The sequence below is a fragment of the Lissotriton helveticus genome, chromosome 11, assembly GCF_964261635.1.
Source record: "Lissotriton helveticus chromosome 11, aLisHel1.1, whole genome shotgun sequence".
Lineage (NCBI taxonomy): Eukaryota > Metazoa > Chordata > Amphibia > Caudata > Salamandridae > Lissotriton > Lissotriton helveticus.
The window spans coordinates 15,593,603-15,621,247 of NC_136072.1; the positions used below are offsets into that span (position 1 = coordinate 15,593,603).

The 27,645-nt window shown below is 50.7% G+C and overlaps 1 protein-coding gene across 1 annotated transcript in view; it reads right to left on the bottom strand.

The window, feature by feature from the left end:
* Positions 1 to 27,645, bottom strand: part of LOC144791347 (uncharacterized) — a 363,412-nt gene that overhangs the window by 304,217 nt on the left and 31,550 nt on the right. Inside the window, exon 4 of the mRNA XM_078666025.1 lies at positions 26,913 to 27,175. Within this exon, the coding sequence (XP_078522151.1) occupies positions 26,913 to 27,175 (263 nt within the window). The remainder of the gene's footprint in view (positions 1 to 26,912; positions 27,176 to 27,645) is intronic.

Here is a 27,645-nt window from a genome sequence, read left to right on the forward strand (position 1 = left end):
TGTGGCATCAGGGGAAGAGGCAAGATGGCGCAGATAATGTTCACCAAAACGTACTAATTTTCAACAGTCCTCCCTTTAACATATTCAAGACATCTTGCTGGTTCATTTTCTACTCGGTTCTATTGTGGTGGGCATGAGAAAGAAAACGGTAGGAACCTTAGATAAAAAAGAGTCGTAAACAATACATTTTAACATTTCTAGTTTTTAGGAGGTGGGCCTATTTGATAAACTTTGATCAATTTGTTTAGCAGGAAAGTCATAGGAATGCAATACAAAAACGATTCTGTAGCGAGAGCAGCAAGTATATTCCATACTGGCAGGTTATTACATATATATCAGGTTCGGATTGGAGCATGATCAATACAATGGTGGCTGGGAGAGAAATGAGGTCTAGCAGAAACGGCGATTGGGGATGTCAAATGTTCGAAGTTTAACGAGTTCTCATCATTCTTTGTTGCCTTTCGTTGGCGCTGTTGAGCACCGGCGGTGGAGCTACAAGTCCAGCTCTGTTCTAAGTTCTGCGTTGCAGGGCACGACCCTTTCCTCGCGTTTCTGGTCGGAAAGGTCCTTTTCGCCCTGTGTCCTTTGAGGTGATTGTCAGAAAGTTCAGATGGAAGAAGAGCGTACAAAACAGTCCATAGGGTAGGTCAGAGGAAAAGGGGGATGGAGCAAGGCCAAATTAGGAACAAACTAGGGGAACGAGAGACTTCAAATAGGCGGGCGTGTGACCGAATTCAGAGAGCGGGGACTTGTCGACAGACACTGGACATCGAGCAGGGGCATCAGGTCGACCCCTTTCTTCTCATGTTGTCGAAAACAGTGCCTCGTCCTGCAGCTCTTTTCTGTCGTGGTCTCGCCTTGGCTAATGTCGCAGGTGTTCCTTAGTCTGCAGTCAGGCCTCGTGCTCCCACATCCGGTTCTTCTCTCCTCCAACAGCAGTACCCTTAAACAAGTTTGAAAAGACAGTCTTTAGAGAATTTGCAGATGAAGATAATCAAAAAGTCTATTTCTCTCCCAGCTCCAGGCAAAGAATGAAAAATGCCCGTTATATTAGTGTTCACAACTGGCATATGAATGACCGGTGACGGGCCTGTTGGATTTACTATGACTTTCCTTTACAATTATTTATTACAGTCACGAAAGTTCATCTGATAGTGACCCACCTTCGTGAGACGAACCTGGCAAAGATACGCCGTTCTCTAGAGTTTTACATTTACAAAGGGTACTGTGAGTCGTCAACATGGTACTACACAGGTATTTTGCTGAGAGACGAACATGGTTAAACATTTCCTTTCTATCGATGCATCCTGCTTTTCAACTACTACGGGGTTCATTTCGATGGTTTCTTTACCTTGGACTAGTCTGTTAACCTTGTAAAACATCATTCCGGATCCTACGTAACCTTTTACAGCCCGATTACTTAATTAGGAAGGACAGGGGTTTTATGGGAAACAACCAGGGACATAGGAAACTTGTGGTAAGGGCATAAATCGACCCATCTCTCACAACCGGAAATGAGGGGTAGTTTCATAATTCCAGTTTTTGGGCGGCTGATACAGGGGAGGTAACAGGGGTGATCATTTTTCCGGTTTGGGTATTGCGACAATTCGGGGAGGGGAGGGTCGCGTATTCTGAGGCCCTTGTTTTATACCATAGGAGCCGTCGACATGTAGTTCCCTTATTTCGGGCCAGATTAGGGAACCTCTGTCGTCTTACCTGTCCTTTCCCTTACGGCCCAACCTCGGTTCATTGACTTCTAGCGGAAAAGGAGAGGTAATGACGCGGCTTCAGGGTGATTGTATTAAAGACAAGTTTTTGTGCAAATACTGACGGTATTTGAAGCCAATTAGGTGGTGTGCTAGGGGTGGCAGTCTGCCAATTTCGGGGCTAATCACTCGGAAGAGTGGGAGTGCAAAAATAGAGGGAGAGAGAGAGAGAGAGAGAGAGAGAGAGAGAGAGAGAGAGAGAGAGAGAGAGTGCAACGGCAGGCTAAATAGTACACGTGCAACAGAGAGGGTGGCAGTGTATTCAAGAAAGGCTATTTAGTGCATTACACAGTAAAGGGCATTCACGGGTCTGCGTTAGAATCTTGTAATCATGCAGTTTGAGCATTAGACAGGGTAGAGGGGACGTGCCTTGAGAAAAAGGAAAGAAGAAAGGAGGTACCATTTTGTCGCACTTCTCGCATTCTCGGTCCTTCGACCAGTTGGGTCGACGCCTCAGTCACACACACACATTCCCTCATAGTTTCGCATCATACGTGACATGGGTTCATTCGTCCGGTCTGGTTTAAGGGTGATCACTTTTTATCAGGTTGTGCTAATTTTCCGGGTTTGTTCGATACGTGAGTAGTTTGCAGGCGTGCGTAGACACCACCTTGCGGCGCTAGTCCGCTTCGTGTATTAGACATGGCAAGGCTTCAGATCTTCGCCACACCTCGGCTGTAATCTCTGATGTAACCTGCAGAGGGAGGAAAAAAGGGGGTGGGGGAGACAGCATTCGCGCATATTCAAACACATGGGTTCATAAGTCCTTTACTTACCTCTTACTCGTCTTTCCTCCTCGGGGCAGGGTCCCCGGGGATATGGTTTCTGGAGTCGAGGGGGGTAGTGTGTCCATATAGGTCGTGTGCGGGGAAACGTAAAAAGGAAACCAGAGGTGCTTAGTGCGAGGTATCTAGTCAAAGGATGTATCTCACTATCGGGATCCTTAAACCTCTTTCAACGCTGTGGCGTTCTAAGGTTCTTCGGTTCTTGGGTCAGCTCCGTTCCCTGATACTTTGGAACGTTGTACTTTATCACATTTACATTATTTCATTTCACCCTCCTTTTACATTCCCTCATTTACACCGTTCGTTTTACCCATCCTTGGAAGTCAAGGTCTTCCTCTACGCGAGAGTTCATGAGTCAGTCGCGTACTTTGAAGGCGGAGTGTCGTGTTGTCGATCCGATCCGTCCTCCAGGGCTGGGCAACCATCTTCTTTTAACCTTAAAGAGAGAGCAGAGTAGGGTGCACAGAAAAGAACTTTCCCACCGATCCCACATTTTTAAAATAAAGCATGCAATACCCGTCCATAGTTTCAAAAACTTTATTTTGCAAAATCATTTCAGCATGAGGATTATGAGGGTGCGGTCGTATTTGGCCGGTCGTGGCAATGGCTAAAGTGCGTACAGTGGGGGGTGTCGTTTGCAGCAATAAAAACATCGGAAAGTTTTACTCATTCATTTGTAAGAGACTAAAACGTCTATTAATTGGCTGGGGGTTCGGGGGCATTTATTTTCATAATTTAGAAGCATAATCATAATAGTGGTAATCAGATTTCCTATATGCATACCGTACGTGTGCGTCGTAAATGAGGTTTACATCAGTTATAAAAATATAATACATTGTACATTTGTAATCAACATTTGTAACGGGGATCCTTTCATACTGTTCGTCGAGTGAGTTCTCCTTGTCTTTTCTAGCCAAGTGTACAAAGGATCATATAAAATCTCAGAACATCAAGTTTATATTAGTGCGAAGGAACACCACGAGGTGTTCGTAAGTTCCGATTGATACCAGCGCCATTTTGGGCGGGGCCGGCTCAGTCCGGAAGCAGCATCAGGGGGAAATGTTTCCCATTACTGGCAGTTTGGACCAGAGTCCTTTTCGGCAGTTCTAGAATTCATGCTAACAGAAGGAGTGGCAATGTCATGTTTGTTTCGTTGGCGACCAAGGCAGCCGTCCCTTACCGGAAGCCTGCAAAGGCCGAAGGTTCCGCCGGGGACCTTTGTAGGATCTTCAAGGCTGCGGAGATGCTGTCGGAGATGGGGGCTCGTGCTCCAGGGGGCAAATGTTCGAGTTATATTGCTGGTCAAAGTTACTCTAGTGGCCGGGGCCCGCCTTCCAGCGGACCCAGACGCCATTTTGAGGCCCTACAGGGGCCACTCTCGTCGAGTTTGCAAGAGTGGGAGAGATCCTTCGGAGTGAAAGGAAGAGGTCCCTGTTGTGTGAAAGCGGGACGTTCAGCTGGGGTGCAGCTGTGATGCCCCCACCTGGGGGGGGGGCGAGGGAGACTCGTTCGCATCGTCTCCTTCTCCCGGTGCACTCCATGCCGCTCCTTTTCATCGCCCCGCATGAAGGTCTCTCCACATCCGGTGTTTCCCAAGTCCTGTGCTCAGTGCTGTGGGAGTATGGTCACCTGTGGCGCGCATTCGGCGCGGCACGAGTATCAGTGCAGTCATTGCAGGTTCGGTGTTCCGAAAATATGGCCACCATTGCACGTTCGGTGCTGCGCAAGTACTGGGGTGCCACCATGGTGTGTTCGGTGCTGTGGAAGTATTGGCACCATCGCCTGACTGGGGGTGTTCAGCGTCGGGCCGGGGGCTGGGAGACCTCCTATCGGTGGAGGTGGGAGAGGCTCGTCCGCGTCGCCTCTCCCTCCCAGCCCAACTTGGACAAATTGTTGTGGAGGTACGTGCAGGACATCCCGCCGTCCAGAGCTGCTGCGGCTGTTACGGAAGAGAAAAGGAAGAGGTGCCTCGTTCTTCTCTGGACATGTGGCGGGACTACTTAAGTCTATCCAGGCCCGTTGCGGCTGGCTGAGGAGACATGTGGCGGGACTACCTACAACTGCCCGGGCTGCTGGCTCCTGCCTCTCCTCCGGCTCCCCCATACGTTAAGATATCCTGACCAAGAGTTGGCGGCCGGGCCCGCCTTATATGGGTTGCCGTTGGTTGGGCGTAGCCGTAACCCTGCCCTACTTTGGAAGGTTCCAGAATGGGGGGGGCGAATGTTCTGTTTGACTTTCATTTTCTACAGTTTACCGTTATTATTCCTTGTTTGTTGTGCTAAATTAAAAGTTCAAGTTCATTAATGGTCTACGGATTTTGTTTTACCATTTCTTTCTTTCCAGGTTGCTTTTATGCTAAGTTTCTGCTTAACAGAGGTTGAGTAACACGGAAACACGTGTAGAGGGATGACGCAGATTTGTACATTACATACACAAACTCAGACGGGGGACAGTACAAGTACGACATACAAAGACCCAAGACGAATATAAAACAGTTATTGGTTATAATTATCTCTTTCCGTCTGTGAATTTGAAACGAGACTGGGTTCCCGTCTTGTCGTTGCCCGACCTAGGAGAACTTGAGCATGCCGCTGAAATTGTCCTGGCGAAATCTGTGCCATCGGGCATAATCAAACGTGGTGGTTCTGTCTGGTCTGTCTATGTAAGTCGGGTTCTTCTTTGTCTCGCGCTTTTTCTCGTACTGCCGGTCTGTCGTTCCTGTCGGCCCTTTGCCTTTACTCACGCTCAGTAGAGTCGGGCATTGGGCTTTCCAGTGTCCGACATACCTACAAAAAGCGCATTGGTCTGGCCCTAAGTCTGGTCGTCTTTTGCATAGTGTCGGGGGATAAGTTGTGGGTAGCGATGTCCTGGGGTTGTCCTGTCGGTATATTCCTCTACCTGCTCTGTCCTCGTCTTTTCTCTGTCGTTGCATAGCCTCTCTGCGCCACATACCGAGACTGTCGAGCATAATTGGCGTTGTCTTATTATTTCGAAGGGCTATTTCTAACGTTTCTATTTTATCAAGGTCAAAGGATCCTGCCAGTGGCCACTGTTTGTCTTGACTCTCTTCGGTATACCTGTGCCACAATTTATTATAGGCTATGGTGACTAATCCATAGTTTATGAACATGTCCTTATTAGGGGTGCCTTCTAGTGGGGCTATATGGTCCACCTCTAATACACGGTCCGGGCTAAACAGGCTATTAATCAGTGGGGAGATGTTGGACTTTGGCCCTTAGGGCAGGTTCACCCCAAGACTTTTTGCTTGAAATGGTGACCTGGAGATGGTGATTTTGGGATTCTGCGCACTTTCACTGTGTCCCAGGGGAAAGTGCGTGCGCACTCTGAGTGCATGTGCTGAGCTAGGCCTGCCCACCCATAGGAATGCATGGGGAATGTATGTGTCCCTGGTAGTTCCTGATGCGTGGGGTGTACAGGCTTGAGTCTGGTATGTGTGAACTCGTGAGAGTGAATGCTGCGCAACGGTGTATGCAGCATGTATGTGTCTAGTAGCGAAGCGCCATTTCTAGACATGGCTGTACGTGTGCTGTGAGGGTGCTGGCGTGTGATTGGCTGGAGCTGGCTGGCATGCCAGGCTCCAGGAAGTCTGGATGGGTCTGCCCGGTGGTGAGTGGGAGATCTGCATGAGTAATGTGTGGGAGGAGTGTACCTGTGTCCTGGATGGGCTGGGTTTTCCCCACACAATGCTGGCTCCGCCCCCCTGTGGTGTGTCTAATGACCCAAGCCCTGCCAGTGAATAGAGAGGGTGGTTGAGGTAAACAGAGTACTCAGGAACCAGCTGCGACTGGTTCCGCCCCCACTCTACACCCTCAGACAAAGGAATGCACTGTATAAAAATGGGGCTGTGTCCCCACTGAAGTTGTTCTCTTCCAGGATCCTGAGGGGGCTGTTGCTGCTGCTGCTGGGCCAGAGGACCGCCACTTGGGGTGTCTCCCTGCCTGGAGACCCAGTGTGCTGGCTCTGGGCCCAGCCTTGCCCCCTGCCCCTTGAAAGGACTTTTGCTGGACTTTGGGCTGTCCTCTAGCGCTGGGAGCGCTGGAATTGCCTCTTAGCGCTTGGAAGCGCTTGCAGATCCCTCCTAGCGCCTGGGAGCGCTTTATTTCGTCCTAGCGCTGGGAGCGCTGTAGTTTGTGCCCCCCTAGCGCTTGAGAGCGCTTGATTTTGTCCAGCAGCGCCTGGGAGCGCTTCTGTAAGGCAGGTGCCCACCCTGCACTTCGCGGCTCGAGCGGCTGCCCACGCCGCATATTTGTTTGATTTATTGGATTCACGAGGGAGCCCACTCCTCGGATCCTGGGAAGCCGCCTGCCTGCCTAAAAAGCGAGCCGCCGCGCTGCCCGCGGCGACCCGGAAGCACTGGGCCGGCTGACCAATCGCAGCGCGGCCCGAGACAGGCAACCCGGAAGTCCCACCCCCCGCAGCAGAGAAGCTGCCGGCCGGGTTCCCGAGGCTCCCCGAGTGGAGAGGAGAGCCCCGGGACAAGAGGAGAGCACCACGACTCAAGACGAGTCCCGCCGGTGGAGAGAGGAGCCGGTGAGAGGAACCGCCGCCCCAGAAGCTGACCGGGGAGCGGAGAGAGCGTCTAAGAAGCAGCCGGTGAGTGCTGGTGCTTGGGAAAGGAGAGGGGGGCGTCGGGACACATTGCCGGTGTCCGCCCCGCCCCCTCTCATTAGCGCGACCTCGCTCTTTGTTCTCTGAGCCCAGAGGAGGCTCACGGGGGCCTCTGTCTTGCTTCAAGAGCCCAGAAAGGCTCATAACAGCGGCATTTGTTTGTTGGAGCCTGCGAGGCTCAGGGGCATTTTTCTTGGAGCCACGAGGTGCCCCGGGGGCACCAGTTGTTTTGCAGAGCCCAGAGAGGCTCGTGAGCCCCCCCCCCCTTTGTGTTTTGAGCCCAGAGAGGCTCAAGAAGGGCATTTAGTGTTCGATGAGCCTAAGAGAGGCTTGAGGCACTACCAGTGTTCCGGGTCCCCCGTGAGGGACCCCCACAGCCCAGTGAGGCTGCATCTGTGATTCCTTTTGAGCCCAGAGAGGTTCTAGGGGAAATTCTATTTGCCAGAGCCTACGAGGCTCAAGTGGGTGGCCACATCCTCCTCAATTGCACCAGTTGCCCAGCACTTTGTGGGCAACTGCTACGTTTAGGACCCTGACTTTGGACACAGGGCGTCCTAGCCCCAGAGAGGCCAGTTGGCCTAGGGACAGTCACAGGTGGTGACTTACGTGAGTTTGGCGCAGTTGGTATTTGTTCTGCACCTCTGAATGTATTGATTATGCGTCATGTGCCTTACACCTCTGAATGTATTGTGATGCATCATGTGTTTTCCCCCTTACACCTCTGAATGAATGTTATGCATTGCATCATGTGTTTTCCTCTTACACCCCTACAGGTATTGTAATACATAGGTGGTTGTTTTCTCCCTAGTACAGGTGGTGCTAGTGAGGTCCTGGTTACCAGTGATTACTGGTTGTGTGCTATTTTGTGCTATATTCTATGTACTAAGTGCTATTTCTGAAAGTGCTACTTCTGATTCCTGACAGTGGTCCAGGTGGCCCTGTCTTGTAAATATCCCCTTGTAAATTCTGCCCGTGCCTCTGGCACATTGTAAAGTGTGTGTTTTATCTAATGTGTTTTGGTGTAATACAAAGGCTATTTTTATATAACCTTGTGTGGAGTTTCCTTTGTGGTGGGCCTTTGGTTGTTGTTGCTGGGGTGCGTGCGCAAATACTTAGCCTACATCGCCTCCAAGTTTAGCCTTGCTGCTCGCGCCACGTTACCTAGAGGGTGAGTAGGGGTTATCTTGGCGTGTAACTCCCTTGCCCTGACTTGGGTGTGGTGGTCTCTGACTGACTTTGGCGAAAGCCCTGGCCAGCCGGGGATCCCATTTCCAACATTGGCGGCAAGCGGCGGGATAAGGATTTGTGTTTGCCTTGTACCTTAGTAGCAGCTGGCTGCACCACAAAACTCTGCATTTTAGATGACCACATTTTTAGGGGATTGTATTGTTTTGAAATTCCATTGTTTCTTCTCCTGAAGAGTGTCATTTGATTGTGTTCAGTACATTTGTCCCCCACCCTGCTTCCAGAGTTTGGTACCTGTGTCGCTTTTGGTCAGGTTGAGAAGTCAGGGGTGGTAGAAACTGCCTTACCGATCCGAGGGGAGGGTGTGTGTGGATGAATGGTGTGTTTTCCTGGACGCATGAGTATGAGTTCTCTTTGATAAGGAGATTGTTGAAGTTTTGGAATTGTGTCCTCTTACTTCAGATCGTTCAGTCCCCTGTGTTGCACGTGTCTGTGAGCATCTTGCCAAGATGGAGTCTGCTTTTAATGTCTGGGGTCTGTTTTTGCATGAACTGAGAGAGTTTTGCGAAGAGAGAGACATTGCAGTGAATGAGTCAGACACCCAGTCCCAACTTAGGGGTAACCTGATCCAATGGCAGAAGGAGGACTGGGAGCGTGAGCACAGTGAGGAGAGGGCCCGGGTCTCACACCATGAGGGTGGTGGGTCAGAGGGGAGCCCTGAAGAGTCTGAGGAGGAGGAAGAAAATGATAGCACAGGGACGCCAGCAGATAGTGAGGACCCCATAGATAGGGAGTCCCTTGCTGGGTCCAGCGTAGGAGGCAGCGCCTCATCCCTTTTCCTGTCCCCAGAGGAGCTGGAAGATAGGAGGAGAGAAAGGGAGCACCAGCTGGCTTTAGAAAAGCTCAGGTTGGAGCATGCCCAGGCTATGGCACAGCTGGGCATTAGAAAGCAACAGCTGGAGGTTAAGAAGCAACAGCTGGAGACCGAGAGGGTCTTAGCGCAGGACAGGATAGAGGAGGCTGAGAGGGCCGCCACCAGAGGCAAAGTAGCTCTGGAGGGTAGACTATCCCCTGCGCGCAGTGTTGAGTTTCTGGATCCCCCAGGGAGGGTTGGGTCCAGTGGTGGCAGCTATTTAAATCTCAGTCTAGAAAGTCCCAGTTCCCAGAGTCTGGAACCTGTTTCCCAAGAGGAGGAGAACAGGTTGAAGTTCAGGAACCATAGGAAACCGCCTCACCAGAAGTGGGGGTATTTTGTGGATGACTGTTCTGATGCAATGGAGGATTGGCTGGCGGCTAACCCGGACGATGAGAGGGACGGAGTAGTGAGTATGTTCCTCAAAGAGCAGTTGCTCAGTGTTGTGTGTCCAGAGTTGCGCCAGCACCTGCTGAAGTTGAAATGTTTTTGTCCTTGGGACCTTGCAGAGGAAGCAGACCGCTGGGAAGGTACCAGGGGTTCTGTAGAGTCATTAGGGAGTGACTCCAAAAGTAGTGGGTCAGGGATCTTCCAGCCCAGCGTGGTGGAAGAGGCTCAGTGTAGCCCAGCTAGGTCCCTGGTTAGTGAGAAGGGTGTAGGGGCTGACTGCCTGGCTCAGTGGAGCAGGAGTCAGTGGGTGGCTGAGAGCCCCCAGAGGCCCGAAGCCCTGTCTCAGAACCTGGGTGGTTTCTTGAGGGAACACCAGGTTGGGGACCTAGGCTGTCCTGTTAGTCCACTTGAGGAAGATCTCCTAGTGAGTAGAGGACCTGGAGTGTCTGTAACCAGAGCTCCTGTGGTTCTAGAGTCTGGCAGTACCGCTCCGGTAGGGAGGGTACAGGAGTCCAGAGTGAGGAGTGATTGGGGGAGTTCCCCAGTGGAAGGACCAGTGGGTCAGGGACTACCCAGTTGGGCTAGGTTCCCGTGTAGTGACCATGGTAACAACACTTCTGGTCTGGGGGATCTTCACGCACTGTCAGGTGGACAGAGGGCGGGAGATCTGCGCCAGACAGACAGTCACACAACAGATGTGACATTTGTTAGCCTCAGGGGGATGGAGTGTAAGTACCCAGAAGTCCTGGAGTGCCAGGCAACTGTTCCACCGAAGGTTTTAGACCAGAGGTTGGAGGGCCAGGTTCAGGATCAGCCTGACCTGAAGGGTAGGACGACTGTAACCAGTGTCCTGACCGGTTCTTCTTCCAGAGGAACTTCTCCAGGTGGGAGAGGGCAGACCTCTGGAAGGGGGTGCAGAGGGTGGGAGAGCCCACCTCTGACCCCGGTGCAACCTGAGTGGATAAGCCCTGGGTTGGAATGGCGTTCTAGGGGTACCCCTCGCAGAGGGAGGAGGAACCCTAGGAGAAGAGGTAGGGGGAGGAGAGCCTTCCCTGAGACTCCTGGTCAGCCTGAGGTTGTAGGCCCTAGGCTGGAGTACCAGTGGCAGTCTAGTCCTGTCTTGCAGACAGGAAGAGTGGAGAATGGCTCCTATGTGCCAGGGGTTACTACCCCCCGCTCTGCGAATTGGCATGGACCAGTGGCACCTGGGTGGCCCAGGGCCTGGTCCTGGCCGCGGACAACTTGGGAGTACCAGTGGGGTAGCCCAGTTGGTCCAGACAGTGTGTTGAGAAGGAATCCCATGGGTTCACCGTGGCATAGAACAGGAGGGTGTCCCTGCAGTTGCGGGCCCGCGTCCGTGTTCTATCGCCCCAAGCAGGGAAGTCCATCACGGTGGTGATTGGTCTCCCCTGCGTTTTGGCTGGAAGGGGGTTATGTTGGACTTTGGCCCTTAGGGCAGGTTCACCCCAAGACTTTTTGCTTGAAATGGTGACCTGGAGATGGTGATTTTGGGATTCTGCGCACTTTCACTGTGTCCCAGGGGAAAGTGCGTGCGCACTCTGAGTGCATGTGCTGAGCTAGGCCTGCCCACCCATAGGAATGCATGGGGAATGTATGTGTCCCTGGTAGTTCCTGATGCGTGGGGTGTACAGGCTTGAGTCTGGTATGTGTGAACTCGTGAGAGTGAATGCTGCGCAACGGTGTATGCAGCATGTATGTGTCTAGTAGCGAAGCGCCATTTCTAGACATGGCTGTACGTGTGCTGTGAGGGTGCTGGCGTGTGATTGGCTGGAGCTGGCTGGCATGCCAGGCTCCAGGAAGTCTGGATGGGTCTGCCCGGTGGTGAGTGGGAGATCTGCATGAGTAATGTGTGGGAGGAGTGTACCTGTGTCCTGGATGGGCTGGGTTTTCCCCACACAATGCTGGCTCCGCCCCCCTGTGGTGTGTCTAATGACCCAAGCCCTGCCAGTGAATAGAGAGGGTGGTTGAGGTAAACAGAGTACTCAGGAACCAGCTGCGACTGGTTCCGCCCCCACTCTACACCCTCAGACAAAGGAATGCACTGTATAAAAATGGGGCTGTGTCCCCACTGAAGTTGTTCTCTTCCAGGATCCTGAGGGGGCTGTTGCTGCTGCTGCTGGGCCAGAGGACCGCCACTTGGGGTGTCTCCCTGCCTGGAGACCCAGTGTGCTGGCTCTGGGCCCAGCCTTGCCCCCTGCCCCTTGAAAGGACTTTTGCTGGACTTTGGGCTGTCCTCTAGCGCTGGGAGCGCTGGAATTGCCTCTTAGCGCTTGGAAGCGCTTGCAGATCCCTCCTAGCGCCTGGGAGCGCTTTATTTCGTCCTAGCGCTGGGAGCGCTGTAGTTTGTGCCCCCCTAGCGCTTGAGAGCGCTTGATTTTGTCCAGCAGCGCCTGGGAGCGCTTCTGTAAGGCAGGTGCCCACCCTGCACTTCGCGGCTCGAGCGGCTGCCCACGCCGCATATTTGTTTGATTTATTGGATTCACGAGGGAGCCCACTCCTCGGATCCTGGGAAGCCGCCTGCCTGCCTAAAAAGCGAGCCGCCGCGCTGCCCGCGGCGACCCGGAAGCACTGGGCCGGCTGACCAATCGCAGCGCGGCCCGAGACAGGCAACCCGGAAGTCCCACCCCCCGCAGCAGAGAAGCTGCCGGCCGGGTTCCCGAGGCTCCCCGAGTGGAGAGGAGAGCCCCGGGACAAGAGGAGAGCACCACGACTCAAGACGAGTCCCGCCGGTGGAGAGAGGAGCCGGTGAGAGGAACCGCCGCCCCAGAAGCTGACCGGGGAGCGGAGAGAGCGTCTAAGAAGCAGCCGGTGAGTGCTGGTGCTTGGGAAAGGAGAGGGGGGCGTCGGGACACATTGCCGGTGTCCGCCCCGCCCCCTCTCATTAGCGCGACCTCGCTCTTTGTTCTCTGAGCCCAGAGGAGGCTCACGGGGGCCTCTGTCTTGCTTCAAGAGCCCAGAAAGGCTCATAACAGCGGCATTTGTTTGTTGGAGCCTGCGAGGCTCAGGGGCATTTTTCTTGGAGCCACGAGGTGCCCCGGGGGCACCAGTTGTTTTGCAGAGCCCAGAGAGGCTCGTGAGCCCCCCCCCCCCTTTGTGTTTTGAGCCCAGAGAGGCTCAAGAAGGGCATTTAGTGTTCGATGAGCCTAAGAGAGGCTTGAGGCACTACCAGTGTTCCGGGTCCCCCGTGAGGGACCCCCACAGCCCAGTGAGGCTGCATCTGTGATTCCTTTTGAGCCCAGAGAGGTTCTAGGGGAAATTCTATTTGCCAGAGCCTACGAGGCTCAAGTGGGTGGCCACATCCTCCTCAATTGCACCAGTTGCCCAGCACTTTGTGGGCAACTGCTACGTTTAGGACCCTGACTTTGGACACAGGGCGTCCTAGCCCCAGAGAGGCCAGTTGGCCTAGGGACAGTCACAGGTGGTGACTTACGTGAGTTTGGCGCAGTTGGTATTTGTTCTGCACCTCTGAATGTATTGATTATGCGTCATGTGCCTTACACCTCTGAATGTATTGTGATGCATCATGTGTTTTCCCCCTTACACCTCTGAATGAATGTTATGCATTGCATCATGTGTTTTCCTCTTACACCCCTACAGGTATTGTAATACATAGGTGGTTGTTTTCTCCCTAGTACAGGTGGTGCTAGTGAGGTCCTGGTTACCAGTGATTACTGGTTGTGTGCTATTTTGTGCTATATTCTATGTACTAAGTGCTATTTCTGAAAGTGCTACTTCTGATTCCTGACAGTGGTCCAGGTGGCCCTGTCTTGTAAATATCCCCTTGTAAATTCTGCCCGTGCCTCTGGCACATTGTAAAGTGTGTGTTTTATCTAATGTGTTTTGGTGTAATACAAAGGCTATTTTTATATAACCTTGTGTGGAGTTTCCTTTGTGGTGGGCCTTTGGTTGTTGTTGCTGGGGTGCGTGCGCAAATACTTAGCCTACATCGCCTCCAAGTTTAGCCTTGCTGCTCGCGCCACGTTACCTAGAGGGTGAGTAGGGGTTATCTTGGCGTGTAACTCCCTTGCCCTGACTTGGGTGTGGTGGTCTCTGACTGACTTTGGCGAAAGCCCTGGCCAGCCGGGGATCCCATTTCCAACAGGAGAAGACAGACATGACGGCTCGTAACGAGGGACTAAAAAGTCAGCACTGCCTATCTTATCACTAGGTGCAAAGACTAGACAGAATATTTCTATTCAACGTTGTTTGCAGGCAGTGAATACCTCATGGATCAAAAAATAACAAAAAGACCAATAAATAACAATGGGGAGAATGAGTAGGTCCGCAAAGATCTGCGTTACCTACCCTTTTCACTATCTGCAAAAAGGGTGGTCTCTTCCCTGTTTGCAGACAGGGAATCTCCAGGAAACAATAGTTTTGCGAACAACAGTTCAGTTTCAAGTAATTATTGAGTGGGGGAGAAAAAAATAAGCACGGCTGCTGCCCTACCTATCCTCCACTGCTTGCAAAGAGAGAGCCCGTTGTTTCTCCGTTTGTAGACAGTGAATCTCCAAATAAATAAAGAGCAATACTAGTATTTTTAAACAATCAAACAATCAAGCACTCATTTCGCAACTTGTCGTGATTACACGACCTTACCCGGACCATGTGGACAGTTTCTTGTCTTCCGAATCCAGCGCCCGATCGTCCTCTTTTTCTCGTATTTCTCACGGCACTCCTGATGGTCCCCAGTCAGGACCGTAGATCACTCGAGAGAGGTCTGTTCGGAACTAGTGAAGTTCGGATGATCGGCTGCCAGACGAGGGTCTATTGGGCAAGAGCTCTCCCGATCGTTGCAGTCGTTCACTCTGTCGTCGGGACCTCTCCCACTGGATCCACGAGTCGCTGATGGGCCCCACGCTTGGGACGCCAATTGTTAAAACCTGCGTCGGGTCGGGGACAATCGATATTTGCCCGGCGGTATTGCCTCTGTGACCCTCTAGTTAATTAATCAATGAAGAGGCAGGCGCTGGAGACTGGAAAGCAGGAAACAAGGTTTTTATTCTCTCCGGAGGAGAACACAACGAAACGGACAGAAGGTATCGTTCTGAGGTGCTCTAGATACATTTCTGAGGCCTGGCCTCTTATACACTGTTTTATGACTTTATTGTAGATTACACATTCATGTTAAAAGCTTTGATGTATGGAAAAGACATTCCCGGAAATCCCCTTTGGGCCCGTTCCCACACACATTTACAGTTGAAGTCCCCACCCTAGTCACAACAGGTGATGAGTATCACGCAGCTGGATATTCCGCCGATTCACGGAATGTGGGGGGTTTGATCGGATCTCATGGAGTGGGGGCTTTGATCAACCCGGGGATCCTTTGATGGGGGAAGCTTTCTATTGTACGGGGAGGGGCAAGGAATGGTATCGGCAGAGCTGGGTGTCGGCCTGGGAACGGGGAAGACAAAACGGGCACACAGGAAAAAAGGGGTTTGCATCTAAGGGCCGGAGATCATGAAAGGGAAGCAGGGAGGTGTCGCGCTGGGAACAGGATGAGGGCCTGGGGCAGAGCAGCGCCGAAGAGGGGTTTATGACTCAAGGCAGGTGCAAGCAGGGGGTGGTCAGCGTGCAGGCTTAGTGAAGGCGAAGGGCTATGTCAGGGGCCAGCGGCATGCAAAAGGGTTCGTTCTGATCGGGGCATCTTAAAAATGGCGGGCGCGCACGACAAAAGTGTGGCATCAGGGGAAGAGGCAAGATGGCGCAGATAATGTTCACCAAAACGTACTAATTTTCAACATCTTGACTGGGGGTGAATGTATGATTTATTCGCCATTCCGTCCATCATTTGTTTGCATAGCACGCTCCTCAGGTGTAGGTCTGCCTATCCTCCAGATGGAGCCCTGCTTGTCCACCAGGGTGAAACACAACCAGATCATTGGTTCAGGTTTGCCTGCTAACTGGATGAAGGCTGACCTGCCCACCGAAGGCAGGCATCTGTGCACTGGATGCCAGGCCACTTGCTCACCAAATAGAGGACCACATGCACCACAAATGGAGGAGATCCACCTGCTCAGTGGATGGGGCGGACTCGCTCAACTGGAGCAGCAAGCGGACAAAACATACCAGTGCACCCAGACTAACACACGCCAGTACATTTGGACTAACACACCCAGTGCAAAGGGACAAACACATGCCAGTGCATGCAGGCTAGCACATGCCAGTTCATGGAGACTAATAAAGGCCAGTGCATGGGGACTAACACACGTCGGTGCACACGTACCAGCATATGCGAGTGTTTGAAGAAGCAAGCTGCCATTTTGTCAAAATCCTTGTCACCCTTTCATGTTTTGGGCTCTGAAGTTTGACAAAGAACCCAGGGCCAGATTTACTAATATTTCATGCAGCGCATGTTAGCAATGCAAAGCAACGTAGCAAGGCAATGCAGCCTAGCAAGGCAACGCAGCGTAGCAAGGCAACACAGCGTAGCAAGGCAACGCAGCGTAGCAAGGCAACGCAGCGTAGCAAGGCAACACAGCATAACAAGGCAACACAGTGTAGCAAGGCAACGCAGCATAACAAGGCAACACAGCATAGCAAGGCAACTTGCTGCACTGCGTTACGTGAAAGGGAGAGAGCAGATATGCACCATATCTATCAAGAGAGCGTTCCTGCCCTCTTCGCTCGCTAGTACATTTCAGGCAGCCTAGCGCCAACGCAGACACCCTTGCATGACGGTGCAAGGGTGCCTGCCCTACAAGGAGAATTGTTTTTGTCCAGGAAGGGATACCTTCATCCACAAAAAACATAGAAAGATGAAATAACCCGGAGAAAAAAAGATTGTTCTCCTCGTTATGCCATCTTCTCGGAGGCATAGCGATTTCACGCAATCCTAGGTTTAAATACCTTTGTAAATCTGGGGTTGCGTGAAATCCATGGGTTGAAGCATGGGAAAGCACATGTTCACCCATGGAACACCGCCCAGAATTAAATGTAACGCCATGAAGAGCAAGCTGCTGCGTTGCATGATTTAATTTTTTTACAAAGCCACGCCAGGTAGCACAAATCGCCCCTAGTGTGGCTTTGTAAATATGTACTAGCATTTTGTGTCATGGATGCGCCACCAGGGGCGTAAGGAAATTTGAGAGGCCCCCCCTGCAAGGTACGTGGAGGGGCCCCCTCCGGTCACAATCAGGAGCTCTCCGGCCGAGTACTCTGCTGAGGGGGCTCCGTGGAGCTTGGGGGCCCCCTGTACCTCGGGGGCTGCAAGGGCCTGTGTTACGCTTCTGTACGCCACAAGCGTAGTGCAACTATGACGCAAATGTAAATAAATCCGCCTCCCAGGGCAATTCATGAGAGGCTTACGCCAACGGAGCTTCTCTTTTTGTGACGCTCCGGCGGCGCAAGCCTTTTAACCATATATGGGAGTTGACGCCAAGCCACTTCGAGGGCTTTGAATGGCCTCAAAGATATAGAGTAAGACAAAGCAGTGCAAGTCTCCGCCTTGCCTAACTGTGCGTCATGGACGTTGCGGTGGGTTTTCCCGCGCAGCACCCATGGAATTTGACGCTGCTCCAGGTTTAACTAATCACTTAAACCTGGGGCATCGCCAAACCTTACGCGTCAACAGAGCAAGTGTAACAAGGAGATATCTTTTTATTTTCGCCTCCTTGGATTGTTTTTGTGCAGGAAGTTGCTCCCTCCCTGCACAAAAGCAATCCTGACAACAACGCAGACACCTTGCACCGTGGTGCAACTGTGCGTACGTTGATGCTGGCCAGTAAATTGGGCTCCAGCGCAGCGGTAAAGGAAAAGAATGCACTGAATCTCATAAATACAGTGCACTCCTGCCCTTTCACATTGGCATAGGGCAGCGCATCAAAAAGACTTGCAGCGCTGCCCTACGCCAATTTCTCATTAATAAGGCCAAAGTGTGTTGGAGGAATAACCACTGCTGTGAATTCACAAGGGGAGCCGTATATTTGAGTCCTCTGAGGAATACGATGTGTCCCTGACCTCTCTTCTTTCCTCCTCGAAGCCTTTCTTTGTGGCGCTCGTTCCTGCCCCGTGCTCTCGATGGGGGACAACGGCAAGTATGAGTTTGAAGTCTGAAGTTAGCTCCTGATGCCCCGTCCAATTGACGTGCCCGTCATCGAGTATCCGCTCACATGCGTACCGGACACGGGTGAGGGGGCGCTCAGCAGGTCACGACCACCACAGTTCCACCACTGCACGGAAGCTGCCATCTTTAGCAAGGTGTGCCGGCACCCTGTGACTTGGGGCAATAGTTTCAATTCAAGCACTCTTCGGCTCTCATTTATGGGGTTGTGGCATAGGGCAGCACAGGAAGGCACCTTGAAACGTTGCCCTACAGCAAAGTGAAAGGACAGAAATGCAACATATTTATGCAATACGGTGCACTCCTGTCCTTTACCGCTGGTGCTATTTCGGCAGCCTAGCGCCGACGCCGGCACCCTTGCACCATGGGCACGCGTGCTGTGTTGTCGGCAGGATTGTTTTTGTGCAGGAAGGCGCACCGGTCACTGGAGACGGTCCTTTTACTCAGGTGTATATTTTACTGTCGACCAAATTGTGTGCTATTTGACAAACCACTTTACCTTTGTGGTCTTGGATCAATTAGTTCATCTCCCTATGTTTCAGTTCTCTTACTAGTAGGAACAAACATTGGCAAAGGCAATTGGTATGCCTTGAATATTTATCCCTATTTAAAAAATTTGAAAAATGAAATAAATACCACTGCAGTGAAAAAACAAAGCATAAACAAATGTTTCGCTGTATAATACTTCAAAAAAGTGATGGTTACGTGTAATTTGTAGATGCGAAATAGTCCTTAGAGGATTGCCATTCAAGCACTTCAGAGGAGGCGGAAGGATTAAACAAACAGCTAATATGATGAGGTGAGACAGTCGTACTCGCTGGGCGGAGCCTAAACCACTCTGGGGCAGATTTACAAGGACTGGCGCATCCCTGCATATCAGCAGGGATGCGCCAGGTAAGATGCGTCATGCAAGTTTATCCTTGCGCCACCACAGATGCGCCGCATTCACGATGCAGCGCATCGTGGCGCAAGGATAAACAAATGCATCTGATGGCATAAAGGCGGCGCATTACTAGAGTCGTGTCGCAAGTGCGACGCAACTCCAGCAATGCTCAGGGGCTGCCCATACATAACATGCTCCGTCACGCCTTATACCTGCTTCAAGCAGGCGCAGGGTTTTGACGGAGCGGCGTCTGAAAAGTGACTCAGTGAAATCTTGTAGATTTCACTGCGTCACTTTTACGAGGCTTTTCCGACGGAACGCCCACTCTGCATACATTATACCTGACGCAGGTATAATGTGGCGCAGGGCTTTACAACGTGGCTCATCTCCCTAGATGCGCCATGTTGTAAATAAGGCGCAACATGGCGTATGGTTTACTCCACCGCTGCGTCACAAAAGTGACGCAGCGGTGGTGTAAAAGTGTCATGAGGGACTTGTAAATCTGCCCCAATGTGCCTATAAAGACTTGGGGGCAGATTTACAGGCCCCTTGCGCCCCTTTTACGCCACCGTTGCGTCACTTTTGTGACGCAGCGGCAGTTCAAAATATGCGCCATGGTGCGGGGTATTTACAACGTGACGCATCTGGGAGATGCATCACGTTGTAAAACCCTGCGCCAGAAGTAGGTGTTCCTGTGCAGGGGGAGGGGCGTTCCGGCGCAGGAACGCCTCCTAAAAGTAGTTGAGTGAAATCTACAAGATTTCACTCAGTCACTTTTGGGGCCATGCTGCGTCAAAACCCTGCGCCTGCTTGAAGCAGGCGTAAGGATTGACGCAGCATTGTAAGGATAGGGCCCCCAGAGCATTGCTGGAGCTGCGACCTAACTCCAGACATTATAAAATAAAATAAATAAAATAAAATGCACCGCCTTTACGGCTCAGATGCGTCACGCATCTGAGCCGTTTTGCCCTATGGTGCACCGCATTGTAAATGCGGCGTATCCAGGGTGTCGGCAGCATGGCGCACAATAACTGGCGCATCCCTGCTGATAGGCAGGGATGCGCCAGTTATTGTAAATCTGGCCCCAAGTTGCAAACGAGATTACCATAACTTAAAAAAGAATGCAGCAACTAGACACCATTTAGTTTGCAAAGTGTAACGCAAAAAACAACTATGACTTTGTTAATTTCTTATTGCATTCGTGTCTCTGCTTGTGTTTTGTGATCCGGTTGTCACGCCACGTGTGATCTTGTAACCAGTGAATGATATGCTGTGTCTGGGTGATCTGTACAACACTAGCTGCCAGATTCCACCTGCACTTACTCGTGAAATCTCTAACATCGAATCTAAACCGAGAATTGATCACAATGTGTCAGTTCGTACAAAAAAATATAGCGCACTGAGCACCGCCCCCTAGGCGCCCAGGCTGTCCAGCGCCTTTCCTCAGCAGCCCCGAGGGGCCCAGGAGATACTGTACACGGCTGTAAAGTGTTATAAACAGGACATGTGCCCACACCCTGAGTAAAGGGAACGCCTTGCAGTAAAGGTGAATGTTGCACCGTTTGGTGTGAAGGTCACACGGTGAGTCATTCCACGGGCAGGTGTTATGGCAGCTGGTTCGTGAGGGCACCTCTCCTGTGCAAGGGGAGGCCTGTGGAGGATGAATGATAGGATGAAAGATTCGGGCCGTCTTGAGATAGGTCTGTCCGAGCTTTACCTGAAACTGCACCAGAGATGCTGGAACGCGGGACTTTCCTGTGTCACGCGCTCACTGGTTGGTCGAATATATAGGTAATCAGACAGCCTTTGCTGGGTGTACCGGGCAAACGTCTACATTCATCTTTGCTGAGGAGCATTGAGTCGATGTCCGCATACTCGATACTTTTATGGTAATTAAAGTGTGTGTTGGAAAGGTGCACTCAGGTCCTCGCTGCCTTTTCTCCCTTTCACTTTCTGTTATACACACAGTCAGGCAAGTGCTAAGGAGTTACAATGTGAGACATATGTGAGATTTGACATTTTCTTGTTATATCTGTCGACTTGTAAAATCTCATTTTGCAATCCTGAGCTAGAGCGAAACACGTGTCAGCTCAGGCCTGAGCACTACTTAAATGTATGGCTTCTATATGAATAAATCCACAACAGGAAAGAACGACACACTATTTTCTTTCTACATACAACGATCCACAGAAAAACTAACTTCCTGGATGGATTAAAATCAGAAGTACCATTCAGAAGTAATATCTGGGACGGATGAATCAATGGACCTCTCGTTGAGCAGACCAAACCTTTATTGGTCTCAGAAACTAAGGATTAACACCACATCACGTCCTAGTGAATCCGCCTCCACCTACTTCTTACCTAGTGAGCATGTACTACAGCGGACAGAACTTCACTAAGTGAAAAATGTGTTCCCCCCCAAAATGGATCCTCTTTCCACCACCCCCTCATAAAGTCAAAGTCAACCATCTCCACTTCCTGTTTTTTCTTCCTGCAACATCTTCACCAGGTAAGCATGTTATTGGGAACTATTGAATGATATTCTTTTTTTATCAATATTTCTTGAGAGTGTCTGGTTTAGCCGCCTCGTTATCATAAAGCTGTAAGACCAGACGAACAAGTGTGTCCGTCGAAGGTCCTTCTTCAGTAAACTCGGTGGACCACTCAATCCAGACCCATCAGAGTGGGACTCAATCCAGTCCCATCAGAGTGGAGCACACGCTTTAGGGGTGCCTGGGGCTCCATGGACACATCTTTACAACTGCCTTTATCCTGGAATGGCAAAAACATTGATTTATTTAAGAAACATTGTTTAAATGTAAACGCGGGCTGCTGCCTGACTTCAACATGGCGGTGGGCTTATGAGAAGTGAGCCATGAAGGTAGTGTTGCTAAGGAATGCCTGAAAGCCGGAAATTCGCCTACAAAGCTGTGTTTTGGGCACAGTAGACAGACGAGATGGTTTCATTCTTGTTTTGGTGAGGTCAGGCACTCAAGGACAGAGACTTTCCATCCTCTAAAAGGCCATGTTTAACATCTCCAGAGGAGACCGATCAAGTTACTGATTGAGACAAAATAAAGGGGAGATTTAGCCAAGGTGCAGAAATTACTTACAGAATTGCTACAGCTCCACAGGAAACAAGGCTTTTGCAGAAACGCGAATACCAGCAAAAGAAGAGGATTTCTTATGTCATAATAAGAAGAAGGAGAGCAAGAATTGACCCCTGCAGTCCAATTAGGAAGGTACCGGGAAATGTATGGATGTGGGTGGACAGACATTCCCTTCCTGCCTCTTTGACTTAGAGTTATCCTTTGCAAGGGTTTTGCAGAGGAATTAATATGTGTCATCAAAGTACATTCCTTGACAGGATGGTTAGACTCTTAGGGGACTTTCAGTTCGGAAGAGTCAGTGACATCTGATCCAATCAACAAAAGAGTGGAAGTAGTGGTGGAAAGGTTGTACGCAGCTTCACATTTTTCGATTAGAGATTCGGCGTATGCAAAGCACACTGTTCACTCCTTATTAAAGCACCAAGGAGCTCTGGTGGCAGATACTCTTTCAGTGATGGAGCATAGAGTCCCCTTTTTAGCCAACAATTGTGTCAATATCTTGGAAGCATCGGCAGCAGCAAAGAGAACTTTAATTGCAGCAAGAAGACAAGTAGGGATGACATCATGGAGGACAGAGGCTTCCAAAAAGAGCCCATTGATGCCCAATCCCTCCTCAGACCTCTCCAGAGCTCTTTGGCTCACAGTTGGAAATGCTGCAGACACCCGTTAGCTCCCAACAAGCAGCCAACATGGGGGAAGTTCTTTGCAGCTCGTGCAGAGTTTGTTTCAGCGTCCACACAAGAGCATCAAGAAAGCCCTGTCAAGGGAGTGGACGTCGTTGGCGAGTCCCTTTGAAGAAGAATGCATCTCTGAATCAGCTGAGCAGGCTCTTCCACTCTGAAATGTTTTATCCCTAACACAAAATGCGTTCCACCAGGCAGTGATTGAGAAATGTGGACTTGCAGACGTGGATATGTTTGCATCCAGGGAGAGTGTTCTACTGTTGCACTCTTTTTCAGTAGCCTCTTGACCACAGGCGTGGAGAGTGTACGTGTGGTCCTATCTGTGAGCCATGGAACACTTTTTGGCCTTTCCCCCATCCCATTACTCTGAGGGTGGTATAGAAGATCAATGAGGATCGGCCGATATAGCACTGGTTGGCTTCCACTAATCCATTTAACAGTCCAGTTACATTGCTGGTCCGCCTTCCATTGGTGGTACAGCCCTTGGAAGTGTAAATCATTCATCAAGCATGTTAAAGTCATACTCACATCATTGGCAATCTTTTCAAAAGTGGTTTATAGACAGGGGGCTCTTAAGGGGAATCTGTGGGCCCTCCTAGTGCCCTAGAAATTAATTCTTGAGAGATAGGTTCCTTAAAGCACTAGAGGTTTCCACTTTCAGATCACAGTTGTCAGCCACCGGGGTGTTTAGAAATCCAGCCTAAGAGCCAGTACCTCCTGAAGTGGAACAGTTTCTTCCTGAAAATAATGATAATTCACTGCCTTTCCCCACTCCCCCAACTTGGGATTTATTGTTGATTCTGCAAGCTTTACACAGAACCCCTTTTATGTCTTCCCAACAAGTAAACCTCAAGTTACTCTCTTACAAGGTTCTGTTCCATGTAAGGATGTCATTATGGACAAGAACTTGTGAGCTTGGGCCCTTTTTGGTCAGAACTATGTGGGATTTGTTTCCTGGATACGTTGTCCTTTAGCCGACTCCTGGTTGAGTTTCTCAGGTTCCTTTCTGTTTCATTGTCAAAGTGATTTGGCTTTGCAGGTGAAAATGCCTTCTCCTTCCTCTGCAGAGGAGGAATAGTTGCACATTGGAGATGTTCTCAGAACTTTGGGATTTTTTTCTATCTAGAAATAGAACTTAATCATACAGTAAAGTGGATTTTCTTTTTGTAACATGAGCCATTTCTAGTCAAGGTCTGCAACCCACTTCGACTACATTCTGGAGGTGGCTGGAAGAAGGCATTGTGGCAGCAGATGACAGGCAGGGCAAGTCCATGTTAGGACAATTGGAAGGAAAGTCAACAACAGGTACAGTGCCCTCTTGGGTGGCAGTGTTGGAAGCTTCCATGTTGGATATATGCAGAGCAGTCATCTGGTCCTCCCCCATACTTTCATGAGACATTACATGATTCAATTGGGGGTGGATGTTTCTACTACTTTTGTTTCTTTTGTGCTGAATTCTGTTTTGAAGCCCTGAGCCCTCATTACATTTCTGCACACATACAATCGTGGTAATTGTACGGCTAATAACTGAAGCTGGTTCCTAGGTTTAAACATCTGCTTAATAAACAAGGCCTCGGCTGAGGAAGACGGACGAGGAGGTAATGGCCTTGTTACTCACTGGTAATCGTCATTACTCCGAGTCCTGATTTTCCTCTTCACACTACAAGTCTCCGAACCCACATATACGGGCATTGGCTTCATAAGCGGCAGGTGCATGATAATATAGGAAGTGGGTATGGTCGATTTTGACTTTGTTTCCGTAAAAAAAATGTTTATTGATTTTAAGAACAAAATAACATTACAGTTCACTAACATGTTCCATACCTCCTGAACAAAGAGTCACACCTTGTACAAATAGACATAAATCTATACTTGACATTGGATCACTTAGACAGCATTATTGGTAGACAGCAGTGAGGTCGGCATCACGGAAACATCAAAAAAGCATTAATCAACCGTCCCCTCCTCACCCTGTCACGGTTCAGGGTCTCCCATTCCCTGTTGCAGCCAGAATTCTGCTAAGCCCCATTCCATCTTTCCTCCCTGTACCTCTGTCTCCATTTCAATTCTATGAGATTCATGAAAGGAAGAGGATACATATGGGACGGATGGAAACAGGTGAGCACGCAGAGAGAATGCTCAATTGTAAGGACTTTAACAAACTAGCCCAGGACTCGGAATCATGACGATTACCGGTAAGTAACATAGGCATTACCTCCTCGTCCATTTCCGTCTCACAGCCCTGGTTTATGCTGTTAGGACTGTGATGGGGTAGCCCTGGACTCGGAATCATGACGATTACTGGTAAGTAACAGGGGCATTACCTCCTCGTCCATCTCCCTCTCACAGCCCTGGTTTATGCTGTTAGGACTGTGATGAGGTAGGCCTGGACTCGGAGTCATGACGATTACCGGTCAGTAACTGGGCCATTACAGGAACCACAGAAATTGTCTAGTGCTGCTTTCCTCTGACGGCGAAAAGACCCCACTGACTTCAACCTTGACATGTTGGCCATTTGAGAATCTTTGGCGACGAGGGTGTGTTATTGAAACAACACACATGGAAACATTCCACACGATGCATCGGCAGAATGCCCTGGTTACTCACTGGTAATCTTCATTACTCCGAGTCCTGGTCTTCCTGGCGGCAGTCCTGAGTCCCGCCCTCCTGCCCGGGCATGGCGGTTGACTATTTCTTGTTTTATTGCTGTCTTTTTGGCATGGTATGAAACAGGAAGTGATTCGTTAGTTCCTCCCTTTTGTGGTGGCTCCTGGGTAATGGGGGCCATCTTGGGGGAACTTTTTGGGTTTCAGCTAGGGAACTGGTTCTGCCAGATAGGAGAAGTATCTCATGAGAAAGGACTGCATGGAGGAAGACGGACGAGGGGGTAATGTTTCACCGACATTTAGGAAAGAGCGGAAATGCCTTACAGATTGAGGTCACCCGGCTCACAACAGATGACGCGCCCACTACCCAAATTCCCACACACCACTCAACGAATCAACCAGTTCAAGAAAACCCATCCACTTACCACCACAGCCCAGGCAGGACAGCAGGCGGCAGTCAAGGCTCCCAAAACAGTGACTAGTTGCAACTAAACACCCTGTTGCTTTGTAAGTCCTCCAGCCTCACACCTAACCTTACACCCACCAGTTATGAAAACACGACTGCTGTAACCTACAGACTCATGAACACACCGCCGACGTCACAGCTCCAGCAGCCAGTCACGCTCTGACCCGGGATGGAATCCTCGAGATCAGGGGGGGATGGGAGCGGTGCAAGGGGATCGAGTGACACACTGGGCGCTATATCAAAAGATATGCCACATTCATCTCCGGAACTATGCGGTAATTGTGCGGCATTTGGCCTCTCAGTCTGGGAATCACCACCCAGGCCTATTTGAGTCTCAACAGAGGGAACACTACACCCCTATAAACAGGGCTTTAAGTGGGCCGCGTATCACCGGGTCTGAGCACCGGCAGTTTTTAAAAGGGGGCCTCGAAACAGGTCTCTATCGAGCTCTGTTTTGTGCCCTGGCACAGGCGGATCGCAGTGACAGTAGCGCATGATGTGCGCTGCTCATACTGATCACTTCTCACTAGTGGAGAAGTTACCGCATGACGTCATGCCAGGTGAGCGTTGTAGGGGAAGGAACATCCTTTAACCCCTTCGCTGCGGCGGCTATTCCGCCGCAGCGCTATGGGGGAGGCGGGGCCGCGCGGCGCTCCCGTACTCGTGACGGAACCGCTCCGTCGCGGCCCTCGGGTGAGCTGTGCTTGTGACGGAACGGTTCCGTCACGGCCCCGCCCGCTCTTTAGAACGTCAGCGCAGGCCCGGAATTCGCGCCACGTAGGCGCGGCGAGCGGGCTGTGACGGAACCGTTCCGTCACCAGCACAGCCCACCTGAGGCTTGTGACGGAACGGTTCCGTCACGAGCATGGGAGGGGTTAAAGAGAGTCATTTTCTCTCTGGATTTCTCTTCTCTTTTTGAAACTCAGGATCAGCAACATTGTCCTCGTGTCACCAGGGCTTTATTTGGAACTTTTTCAATATTATATACCAGCCATAGTTGCTGCTTATTTATCTTATGCAACTAACAACCACTGACAAAGCCAATAGTCCTGACTTCTTGAAGGTATGATGTTACTTGTTGTATCATATATCTGGATACAATGACAGGAACAGAAAAATACAAGTCGGGCGGCACACCATGCTAATCACATGTTGTTTGCTTACCTGTTTTAAGCGACGCCCTTAATGACATTGGCCACGCCCCTTTGAGAGACCCCACAGTTTTTTCACCCCACTTAAAGCCCTACCTATAAATATGAACCCGTGCCTCTGTGCGCTGCATGAGCCTTCGTGTCTCGTTATCTGCGGGCACGCGTCTCCCGGGCACAGATATTGCTTTGCTGCATCTTATCTGCCCCCTGGCCATAAAGCGATCAGTGTGTGCCCAGCGCGCCCCATCCCGAGCCCTCTTACCTTGATCCTCTGCTGCCCGGGCAGCGCCAGGGTGGCCGAGGCGTGGCTCCACGCGGCGCCCTGGTGCCCCCGCCGGCTCCACAGCACCACCTCGGCGGTGCCACCCTGGGCGAGCACCCTCAGCTGGTTCTGGTCCTCCGAGCCCTTCATGTGGTACCAGAACTCGACGCACGCAGGCCCCTGCGCCACCACCTCCGGGCTCTCCAGCCGGATGGCGTCGAACGGGATGAGATTGCTGGCCTCCTGGTAGATGAAGTAACCCCCTGCGGATGAAAGGAGGAGCAATGAGTGAGGGGTCACAACACGTCCTGACTGCTTTGTCTTTCAGATTGCAGACTCAGGGCGTAGGAAGTGCGAATAAAACAAGGAAAACTCATTTCATTATTTACTAGTTTCATAGATGAACAAGTTTGGGTGTTTTTCTGTTTTTTTAAAGTGTGCTCATTAACTGGACCCTTTAAATCTCAGACTTTGAAAAATAATTTGAAAGGAAAACATGTGTTATTTGTCCGCAACACGATTCCTCCATAGCCGCAGTGGTACAAACACCCCCTTCATTCTGCACTGAGATAGATTTGCACAATTTTTCACCAGTGCAGAGTGGCACTGCGATCTCCAAACACCCCCTGCATTCTGCTACAACGAACACAAAACACGGGGTAATGGGTAATTACCAATGCACCTATCTCTTTAGCTATAATGGTGATATTTTGTAATATATATATAAAGGTGC